This window comes from Bombyx mori, chromosome 15, assembly GCF_030269925.1.
Source record: "Bombyx mori chromosome 15, ASM3026992v2".
Lineage (NCBI taxonomy): Eukaryota > Metazoa > Arthropoda > Insecta > Lepidoptera > Bombycidae > Bombyx > Bombyx mori.
In genome coordinates, this window is record NC_085121.1 from 4,294,365 (window position 1) to 4,306,305 (window position 11,941).

The 11,941-nt window shown below is 32.4% G+C and overlaps 1 protein-coding gene across 1 annotated transcript; it reads right to left on the bottom strand.

The window, feature by feature from the left end:
• Positions 1–239: 239 nt before the first annotated feature.
• Positions 240–5,659, bottom strand: LOC101739413 (uncharacterized). The gene is made up of 10 exons (XM_038016049.2): positions 5,607–5,659; positions 5,227–5,301; positions 4,957–5,030; positions 4,439–4,706; positions 2,992–3,163; positions 2,599–2,779; positions 2,325–2,381; positions 2,044–2,173; positions 1,314–1,958; positions 240–974 (listed from the first exon to the last, which is right to left on the bottom strand). The coding sequence occupies exons 2-10, from the start codon at positions 5,277–5,279 to the stop codon at positions 512–514; spliced, it is 2,043 nt and encodes a 680-aa protein (XP_037871977.1). The 5' UTR covers positions 5,280–5,301; positions 5,607–5,659; the 3' UTR covers positions 240–511.
• Between the last annotated feature and the right edge of the window lie 6,282 nt (positions 5,660–11,941).

Below are 11,941 nucleotides of genomic sequence, written 5' to 3' on the forward strand. Positions count from 1 at the left end.
CGCTATTCCAACTGCATACAATTTTGAGTTAACTTTTACGCTATCGAGAACGTTAAAAACTCGGACTAAGCACACTGGGCTCTGGTATTAACGTTGCGGTGTCTTTGACCTTCAATAATCATTAATTACCAGGTAGACAGAGATTTTTTATTGAAGATTTTAATTGTTTCTAATCTGCTTTATTTCTGCTTTATTTGTGTTAGTTATTTCAAAGAAAAAAAGGGAAGTTCATAAAAAAATTAAAAAATCTAAATAACTATATTTTACAATCCTTACAAGTTAAAAGAAATGCTTATTTAATAACATCAATTATCGTAATTACAATATTTACAAATAAAGACCCAACTGGCGTGGTTTCGTATATTTTTTTTGGCCTTTTTAAGAACGAACATAGAGATGTAATATTTCTAATTTGTTTAAAAAAAAAACTGTTGAAGCATAGTTAATCTAAAAAAATACTAATATTATCATCTACTCTCATCGTAACAATTCCACAACAACGAAATCAATTTCAACTGTTATATTGATTTGCGTGCGTCAACTCTTCCAACTGTTTGTTGATGATTACCAGCTCTTGATTTTTCCTCTTCAACTCCCTTACTTTCTCTCTGAGCAACAGGACGTCGACTAAAAGTCGCCCAGACTCTTCTCCGTTGGGGACCACATCGCCTGACCTCCTTCCAGTACGAGGTGTATTCGTTAAATAAAATATCTTCGTATTCCCCTCTTTCCCTTTCTGTGTAGTCGTCATTTTGAACATTGCCTTCTCCAAGTAAATGTTCGTGAACATTTGCAAAACGTTCAATCGGAGTTCCTTCGAGAGCATCTCGATATATTTCGGGAAATAGGGCTGCAACATGTATTTATCGATGTTGTATTTGTGTATGTACTCGTGCCTCAGTATTGTGTCGCCTACTTTTTCTGTGATCGCGTCCGATTTGCGAAACTCTGGCATATTTTTTAAATTAGGTTCACTGGAAACAAGAAAATCGTTCGATTCATTATGGAAAACCTCTGTTAAGGTATATGAAAAAGTAAAAGCTCTTTATTTGCGGGGTATAATTATGTTTCATAAATAGGCCCCGAATACAGAAACCGTGAATATGGAAAAGAGCGTTTACAAAGGATATTCGGTTGGATATCTAACTACATATAGGAATCCTTTTTATCAGTGTCTATGTACCGATTAGATCCTCGAAAAAATAAATCTTTAGCCGCGAATATAGGAATTGGGTCGCATTCTTTTAACCCGCGAATAGTGTAAATACGAATAAAGAACTTTTACTGTACAGTACCAGTTCTATATGTTTTACCTCATATTGTCTTCTGTTTGTACAGCCTTATCACTGGCGTCATTTCTCAATTTGTGTATGGCGTCATCATTTAAAACGAAACCGGTAACGTTACCGTCTTTCATATACACGTCGAATACAGGCAGGACCTGCGAATTCGGCGTGTTCGCTCCATTTTCCTGTGCTTGAGCACTGGATGTTCCAGGTTTGGGGTCGTTTTCACTAATACCTTCTACATCTTCTAAATATTCTATAACTTCTGTACTATTGTAATCGATCAATTCTGTGGTACCGTCAGCAGTATTATTTTTGTATACAACATTACCCTCGCTGTCTATACAGCCGATCGTACCATTTTCAGGATCAATCGTTTGGTTGCTATAGATGTAAGTTATAGATTCTCCATCTTCGACATATTCACTGATCACATAAGCGTTGTCATCATTGCCTATTATTTCTGTAACTAAATCATTTGATTCTTTGATGCTTTTGGTGTTTTTTTTACTGTCAACATTGGTTTCCTCGTCTGCGACAACAGTTTCATAAGCAATATAGTTCTCGTCTATACTGTTTTCTGTTATAGAGTCTTCAACTATTCCGTGATCATTATTACTCATGTTGTACTTCTGGGTTCGAATTCTTTTACTTTTTTGTTTTTTTGGAGATCTAAAAAAATCAATTAAAAGTTTCTGTATATATAATTTTAACGGTACAGTTATGTATAAATATCTGAGAAACTAATTTTAAATACCTTTTTTGTTCACATTCATCATTCCAAATGCTTTCGTCGCCACTGCATCTAAACGATTCCTGAAGATCATCTTCACTTAGAAAATAGTCAGGACTATCATCAAAATTTATTCTTTTACGATTCTTTAAGCCTATAAGAATTATTTGTGATTATTTTTAGATATTTACACCCACTAGGACAATATGTGCATTACTAAATTATTAGAACCTATGTTTTTTTAAATCTATTTTCTCTTATTATAATTTATCTTATTATACTTTATTAGTGTTTTCAATACTTACTATTTTCTAGTTTTTTGCTGGTATAGTCTTCATCATCATCATATGTTGCATCAACCACTGAAATTTGAGTAAGCAATTGTGTAGTACAGTTTTAATTCAATTAATTTAATTAAGCACTTCTAAACAACACATAAATGAAGTATCTGATCCCCTTAAGATTTTAGAAACAAGAACAGAAAATAGAGAAATTATTTTAAAATTAAATATATTCGTAGTATTTTAGGTGAAGTCTATTTATGGGCTCTGAGATTATTTTAGATAGCAACTTTCTTACATTTAATTTTTTCAGACAATTCATTGAACCTCGTGAGTGGTATGTCTCTTTTAATATTTCTTGTTTTCATGTTCCTTTCCAATGTGTAGAAAAATGAATGACTCATTTTAAACCCAGTCTCCATGTGAACATATTTCCTGATTTTTGCATGACTCACTTTTAAAGCTAACATGTCCATTATCTGGAATAGAAGTATGGATTAAATTACAGTACTAATGCTAAAAACACAGAAAAATGCCACAAATTGATTGAAGAGTTCAAAGTCGTCTTCTTTATTTGGTTACTCAATAAAACAGTACCAGAAATGCAACAAGTCTTAAAAACTAGTACATAGAAAAAATAAACTTCTGATTGTTTAAAATTAACACAAATTAATTTTTTGTGTGTTCTCACCTCTTCTCTTACGAATGGCGGCAAACGTCTGCCGTGTTGCAATTTAAAGAACTCCTCTTCAGAAAGAGGATGGTCATGATGATTGCAAACAAACACCACCGTCAATTCGTCCTCATTAGGTAATCTTCTCAGTTTTATCTTGCACGGACAGTCAGTCTTTAAATTATTGGTCCTAGAAAAATAAATGTGAATTGAAATGGAATTTTTTATTATTGCTATGAACCAAAGGCAGGTGTTTATGTATACTAATATTATAAAGAGGAAAGATTTGTTTGTTTGTTTGTTTCGAATAGGCTCCGAAACTACTGGACCGATTTGAAAAATTCTTTTTCCATTAGAAGCCGACATTGTCCCTGATGAACATAGCCTTCTTTTTTTTTTTTTTTTTATTATTATTTTGTTTCATGTGTGTTTTAATGTTTCCGAAGCGAAGCGAGGGCGGGTCGCTAGTAGTACTATAAAACTCAAAACAGGTGTTTATGGTACTATAAAATCAAATGCAGGTGTTTATGGTACTATAAAATCACTTGCAGGTTCATGTACTATGATAATTTTAAATTGAATTATTTTCAAAATTATCACAAAGAAAAATTATCAAAAAGTTTCAAGGGCTTGTTGTTATTCAGTAATGATTAGCCATTATTTATGTGTACTAGGTAACATATTTTATCTTAATTAAATCTACAATAAGCTGCTGGTGACTAGCACATTTTCTAAATATCATAACATTGTTATAACATCTTAGTTGACTGTAGCCATAAATATCTATAAATTATTAAAAACAAATTAAATAGTTGAGGTAGCTTGTAATTAGTTTTTGAATCATTTCATTAAGTTCATATGGTGCAGCAGACACAACACATGTTTATGATATATTTCGATTTGGCTTACAGCTTTATGGTTGAATCGCTCTACAAAACAATTCAACAAGCATTGTGGTCGTGTTTCCTAAAACTAATTAAATTTAAATATCAAATTGAAGAAATTCTTCAAATTGGCCAAAACTTTCAACAGGACTTTGTTATAAATTTATACAGAACATGTTTATATCTCTTTGTCTAACGTGAATAAAATCCGGATTTCTGAAGATTTTAAATTTGTTTTTGTCAATACGAGTTCTACTTAGGGTTAACTAATAAAAGTACAAAAAAGATTACTCAACATGCTTATTTTAGTCCTTGGATTACTGGTGGATGTGTTAATAAACAACACAGAATTATTGTAACTTAAATGTTCCATCTACATAGATGTTACTTTTTATTTATCCATACCATCTACTCTACTTGAGATAGGAGGCCAGTTTCAGTTGTGTGGTATAACCCTCCAAACTGAACAATCCTTTAAGGAAGGAATAGGCAGGACTGTGATATCTACCAGTGCATGCTTATAATATGGCCTACCACCAGTAGTTCCTTAATCGAGTTATTGACAAAAATTTGATTATTACCTTTTTCTGATACCCTTTTTAACATATTTTTCTTTATTTTTTAGGTAAATGCATGTATATAAATATGATTCTTGTTCTGTAGCCTTCCTCGAGTCAACACATTTGTAATAGAAACACCATCTTTTAGCATTTTCATTAATGTACTGCACAAAATCATCATGTGTGGCAAATTTATCTCCAGGTTTAACGAGGGTATCGTCTTCTAATAAAAAGAGATCAGAGTGTTCTGTGCAGTGGTTTAATTGAGGAAGAAAGATTTGTGAATTTCCTGGAAATAAAATTACAACAATTAATTACTATCCCATAAAATGTATGATTAAGCAAAAACATTTAAATTAATTACAACAGCAAATCTAACTTTTTAAAGCAATATACTTTGTTTATTTATAAAAATTTAGAGATAATCGCTCAGTTTTAAGTGCCATTTGGTGCCATAGGGTAAATATAATTTAAGGTTAAAATGTTTTCTTCACCTAATTTTGCAATAACAGTTAGCAATGGCTAAGTTTATTTATTACCTTTAAAGATTGTAATATTGTTTGATTCATCTTTGACTAATATATACGGTTCGACATCGTCTGATTGAGCATCACTGAAATCAATAAAATTAATTTAAAACGCGAATTGTTTGTCCATTTTGTTGATGAGCTTGACAGGAAATCGGAAGTAGAATGAAATAAACTTTTTCTAATTTAGAAATGTTTTCTTGTTTCATTATAAACATAAAAACGCATGAGCGTTGGCGCAAATGATATGATTCAACTACACTGTCTTTTCTATTAGCTAACCTCATTTCCGCGTTCTCCTGCACATCACAACTATTAAGTTCATTCATTTCCATCTGGAATTTATTTAGACGCGTCCTGAAAATAAGAAATGTTCCTAGTTAATTCGATAGTAAAGTACCTAGTAATAATGAGCTATGCTATGAAACTGCTGATGATTCCAATCTGTATCTAAGGTGTTTGGATTTAGATTCGACTGTTTGTTAGAATTGAAGTGTGCTCAAAACAAGATAAGGCGAATCCATTTCGCATGACACTTTCATTTCTTTAATTTATATAATATACAAATGTTTCATACTCTCAATTGAAAATTTGCTATGCACTTGAAAACAAACAAATTTTTATTGTCTAATTTCGACTTTTCGACATTAGTAAGTTTTCACCTTTTGCTATTTGTTAGTGTATTGTCTATGGTTTTTTTTTTCTGCCAATTAATAGTATTAGTCTCAGTGTCTAGTGTTGGAGACGCCTCTCGGATATTAAGTGTGATCTAGTGGAGGATCTTTTAGCGGTCGAGAGAATATTAATGATCCAATATCAATTTTCAGTTTTTACAGTACAACGGTAGCCCTTTGCAAACCAGAACGCATTATTGCTTCACAGCGGAAATAAGCAATATAATAGTACCTACTCTGTAGTCGTCGTGGCCTAAAGGGTAAGACGTCCGGTGCATTCGTGATTCGTGTGTAACGATGCACCGGTGCTCGAATCTCTCAGGTGTGTATCAAATTTTTCTAATGAAATATGTACAATTTCAAATGTTCACGATTGACTTCCACGGTGAAGGAATAACATCATATTATAAAAATCAAACCCACAAAATTATAATTTGCGTAATTAGAGGTGTTAATGGTGGTAGGGCATCTTGTCCGCACGAGTAGGTACCACCACCCTGCCTATTTCTACCGTGAAGCAGTAATGCGTTTCGGTTCGAAGGGTGGGACAGCCGTTGTAACTATATTGAGATCTTAGAACTTATATCTCGAGGTGGGTGGCGCATCTACGTTGTAGATGTCTATGGGCTCCAGTAACCACTTAACACCAGGTGGGCTGTGAGCTCGTCCATCCATCTAAGCAATAAAAAAAAAAAACTATGCAATATAAAAATTATAAACCTATCCATGCAGGATCACAGAACACAACTACCAGTAATTACCAATTTTATAAAGCTTCAATAACTTGTTCATATTCGATCGTGATATCAACAAGTTAAAAATTATATGATCAATGAATATTTGTCACTTAGCCTTATTGTTTTTGGATTCACAATTTGTAAGTGCTTTTATAGTAAATTGTAGTTGCATTAAGATTTACAATGATTATTGTTATGCTGTTTGCTTTCTATCTCTAATATATTTAACTTTATTCGCAGAACATTTTATTAGTTTATGCATAATGTTTGTTTCGGGTAACAAATGCCACAATATGGACATCATAATTTTAATTCATATTGTGTTATATAAGTGAGTTTTTTGGTAAATAGATTGAAAATGTCCCATTAGTATAGTTGTTGCAAAGTACGACTGCGCGCCGCCCTTAGTTGATGAGTGACCAATTTGTATACGCGTCAATGTAGGCGTAAGAGAACGTATGGTTAGCAAACAAACATTCATTAATTTATTTTATGGATTACACTAATTTTAATATTTTAAGTATTTTTTTATTTACTTTTTAGGTGTGGTCAAAAAAAAAATTATCGCTGTAGCTTTAGCGGTACGTTTCCGTATATTAGTCAAAGGACTCAAATCACTATTATACATATTGTTCGCTTTCATAAAATTATACTCTTCTTGAAGAAAGTGGTACACGCAGGCAATAATGGCACGTCCCTGGAAACAGTACATAAATATTTTTAATTGATAGGTATTTTTTTTAAAGTATTAAACTTTCTTTAAACTTTTTTGATACGCCTTATAGTTTTCAAGAAAAAAATTAAAATATCAAATGCGATCCACGAACCTGTCTTTAACGAACCCAAAATCTACCTTTGCATGCCCTCCGCTGCAGGAATGATATTTTTAGCCTATTAGATATATGTATAAGTTACATGTTGGTAACTACATCGATTTATAGGGACAAGTTTAAAAAAAAAAATATTACCTCACCAGGAATTACTTTCCGTTTTCTTTCACTTTTAAGATTTGACATGCTGACCGTACTTCGTGAACAATAGCAACTGACAACGCATTCGCTACTAATCGCTCCGTCGGCGTCGGGTACACACACTGGCGAATATGTGTATATGATTACAATTACAAATAAAACCACGCGCACTTGTACTTTGCAACAACTATATATAAAACGGGACACTGGCAAAAAAAATTTTTACAACTAAATTAATAGTAGTTGTGATAATTTAGTCTAGTATACGCACCAATTTTCTCTAATCAAACTACTATACTATGTGTGATTAAAATTAAATAAAAATTAGCAATGTTTCTTTTTAATATTTTAATGATATATAATATATATGTAAAATGAAAACTGGTTGAAAATATGATATCCCATTTCATTTTTGTTATTTCCTAGCTGTCACAAAACGAGATTATACCATGCTGTTTGTGCCTTAATGATACGTACCTACCTATTTATCTCTACAAACTAGGTAGTGTGGTCCGTTCATAGACCTATATAGTAGGGACACGACATATTGTTCTATACGTACAATTGCTTATATAAATAGCACCCATTTTGAAGGCACACACATAAACATATATCTATCTCGTTCTTACTCAGCACTTTAACTCGCAGGAAAACAATATAACAGTATTTCAGTGCGTACATAAAATGAAACATGAATATACGTAAATATCTCCGTCTCCGTCTAATGAGGCCGAAAATCCGCCATGTTTAGCGCGCCAAATGTCATTGTCACGTCAGTTCGGCCGTCTGTTTTGGGTTGTACATTATTTAATTGACTTTGATATCGATTTAATATGATTGATTATATAAAATTTCATAATTTATCATGCTTAAAACATACAAAAATAATAATTAAAACGTATTTTATAGGATCTCAAGAAAGTCGATGCCCTAAAACTATTATCTATATGTATTTAAATTCATTATGGAGCCCTCATCCGAAAAATCCATTTTTCGGTCGGAATCTATTGATCATGACACTAATCATAAATACCACTTTAAAATATGTCATCAAAACATATTTAGACATTCTGTTTAGATATTTCGGGAAAAAGGCTACCGACAAAATCTCTTCGGAACTATTTAAATAAAATAGTTTTATTCCGCAGTGAGTAAAACACTATTGTAAATTTGTTAAATATTTAATAATTAAGTGATTTTAGAGAGGAAGTCACAAGGAATGACGTTTGTAATTAATGAATAAATGTTCTGTAGGTGTTTTTTTTTTCACGCGGTCCCTTGATAAGTTTAAAATTTTAATCACTCTCAAGCGAAAGTGATTCAAATGGTGCGGCGCACCTTCCTTGGGGTGCGCTACGATAGTATGTTACGGACTTTAGAGTCAGGAAAACAATTAAAATAGATTGTAATAGTCTAAGAAAAACACGTACTCAAAATACGATAACATTTAGCATGCTAGAAATGGGCTGATGGCTTTGAACTACGCCATATCTTTATGTTTTGCGACAAACGACAACTTTATAAAATCAGTGTAGCAACTTTTAAAAATCATCATATCGTTTACTTGGCAAATTCGAAGGACGAACTTGCCTTAGATTTCACCCATCTAAATCATATCATATTTGCACATAACAATATACCTACTCACTTCCCATTAAAGTATAAATTCTACAAATAAATAATACTCAACAATATTTAAAATAAAATGAGCCAAGAACGTTTATCGATAAAACCTGATAACATTGAAATCTTTTGTACAGCACTAAAGCCGCCATGTTTTGTGGCCAGATGACGTCACACCATAGACCTATATAGTAGGGACACGACATATTGTTCTATACGTACAATTGCTTATATAAATAGCACCCATTTTGAAGGCACATACATAAACATATATCTATCTCGCTCTTACTCAGCACTTTAACTCGCAGGAAAACAATATAACAGTATTTCAGTGCGTACATAAAATGAAACATGAATATACGTAAATGTCTCCGTCTCCGTCTAATGAGGCCGAAAATCCGCCATGTTTAGCGCGCCAAATGTCATTGTCACGTCAGTTCGGCCGTCTGTTTTGGGTTGTACATTATTTATTGACTTTGATATCGATTTAATATGATTGCTTATATAAAATTTCTTATTTTATCATGCTTAAAACATACAAAAATAATAATTAAAACATATTTTATAGGATCTCAAGAAAGTCGTCGGAACTATTTAAATAAAATAGTTTTATAACACTATTGTCAACTCGTTAAATATTTAATAATTAAGTGATTTTAGAGAGGAAGTCACAAGGAGTGACGTTTGTAATTTTATTAACGAATAAATGTTCTGTAGGTGTTTTTTTTTATCAGGCGGTCCCTTGATAAGTTTAAAATTTGAATCACTCTCAAGTAGGAGTGGGTAATATCGGTTTTGCCGCGTATCGAATCGTATCTATATATCGAGGATCAATATCGGATATTGAATCTATATATTTTCTGAATCTATATATTGATGGATGCTAGTAGATTTTCTCGATTCATGATATTTGAGATTTGAAACGATACGCTGATATAATATCGTAGTAGATATAGATTGAAGTCAACGTTATACGGTTGGTTTTCTGATATCAATTTATAATATGATCTTAAAGTAATAAAAAGAACATGAAAATAAAAATATCAAAAAAACTTTCCTTCGTGCTTTTACCAGGCTTAGGACTGGCTACATTATTTTCAGTTTTTAGTATTTTGTGTCTTAATTTAAAATTACAAAATATACCAAAAGAGTGTAGATTTCAAAAGTTTAATACAAACACAAGAAATAAACTCAATTATTTGGATTCAACTAAAAATAGAAAAATGTTTACTTTAAAAATCAAACACAAAAAACTTTTAAGTATTTATAAACACTTGTCCAAAAATTCTAGTTCAAGGTCAAAGCGCGTGAAATTAAATTCAACGATGCAAATAGGCTATACTGCATTCAAGTTAGGGTCGAAAGTTGAAACTTCTTTCCTAAATTGTATCCTGCTGATACGCTAAGAATAATCTACAGACATATGGACTTAAATATAAGGTTTACAATTGTATGGATAATGCCTGTTTCTGTTTCATTCATCACATGATATCTCTATCGTGCGCTCACTCACTCTGGCCGATTCGATACGAACCAAACGAATATTGCTGATATTAACGAATCGGTACGATATGCCGATGCGCATCACATCGAGCAATATCGTGTATCGGCTGATATCGAAATATAGATTTCGATTCACGAATCGGTACGATATGGCGATGCGCATCACATCGAGCAATATCGTGTATCGGCTGATATCGATATATAGATTTCGTGCGGGGCGATATCGGATTCAACGATATTGCTGCGATATATAGATATTGAATCTATATACGATTTATATCACCCACTCCTACTCTCAAGTGAGAGTGATTCAAATGGTGCGGCGTACCTTCCTTGAGGTGCGCTGCGGTAATGTGTTACGGACTTTAGAGTCAGCAAAACAATTAAAATAGATTGTAATAGTCTAAGAAAAACACGTACTCAAAATACGATAAAATTCAGCATGCTAGAAATGGGCAGATGGCACTGTACTACGCCATATCTTTATGTTTTGCGGCAAACGACAACTTTATAAAATCAGTGTAGCAAATTTTAAAAATCGTCATATCGTTTACTTGGCAAATTTGAAGCACGAACTCGTCTTAGATTTCACATAATATCTAAATCACATCATCTTTGCACATAACAATATACTTACTTCCTATTAAGTATAAATTCTACAAATACATTCACTCAACAATATTTAAAATAAAATGAGCCAAGAACGTTTATCGATAAAACCTACTAACATTAAAATCTTCTGGGCAGCACTAAAACCGCCATGTTTTGTGGCCAGATGACGTCACAGTGGCACGAATTTTTTGTTGACGTTTCATTTCCATAGGTTTCCTACTTCAATGCGTCACACTGGCACGAAATTTTGGTTGACGTTTCATTTCCATAGGTTTCCTACTTCATTGGGTCCGTTACGTTCATCTAAATTCTAAATGTATAATGTCACATACTGTCAATTAATTTGAAATGATGTGTCAAAAATTTTGAAAAGAAATCGAATTCTTTTCGTTGAGATTTTAGAAAAGTCTAATTTTTTTTAGTAGTAGTAGTTTTATTTTTCTAAATGGAAAGGCAAAGGTATCATACCATACTGCCTAATCTTTTATATATATTTTTACTTTATAAAATATGATACCATGAAATGAAATGAGATGAGATGATATATATGGGATATTTTTATGGAAAATGATAATATGAAGTGAAAAGAAATGAAGATGATTAATTTGAGACACTAATCAACTGGGATGTAATTAAACGAAATGAGATGAGATGATAAAGGATGAAATATAATCTCAATAAAATGGTGGTCATTTACTGAGATTTTTTCAGTGGACTTTTTGGAGGATCCCGAGAAGTTACGTTCGGCGGCTTTGTTTTATTTCCCCACATTTGTACACTTTCACAGATATTAAACAGTCATTAAACCACCGTTCACAGAACACTATTACTTCTAGCGAAGCCACCGTTATTACACATTTAAACCTAAAGAAACATA

Bases quoted from the DNA above. Each gene is read 5' to 3' on its own strand.
- LOC101739413 (XM_038016049.2), bottom strand. From the start codon at position 5,279: ATGGAAATGAATGAACTTAATAGTTGTGATGTGCAGGAGAACGCGGAA. The intron at 3,164-4,438 runs GTAATAATCAAA...TTATTTTTCTAG, and splicing joins AAAAAGGGTATCAGAAAAAG to GACCAATAATTTAAAGACTG. The intron at 2,780-2,991 runs GTGAGAACACAC...CTTCTATTCCAG, and splicing joins CGCCATTCGTAAGAGAAGAG to ATAATGGACATGTTAGCTTT.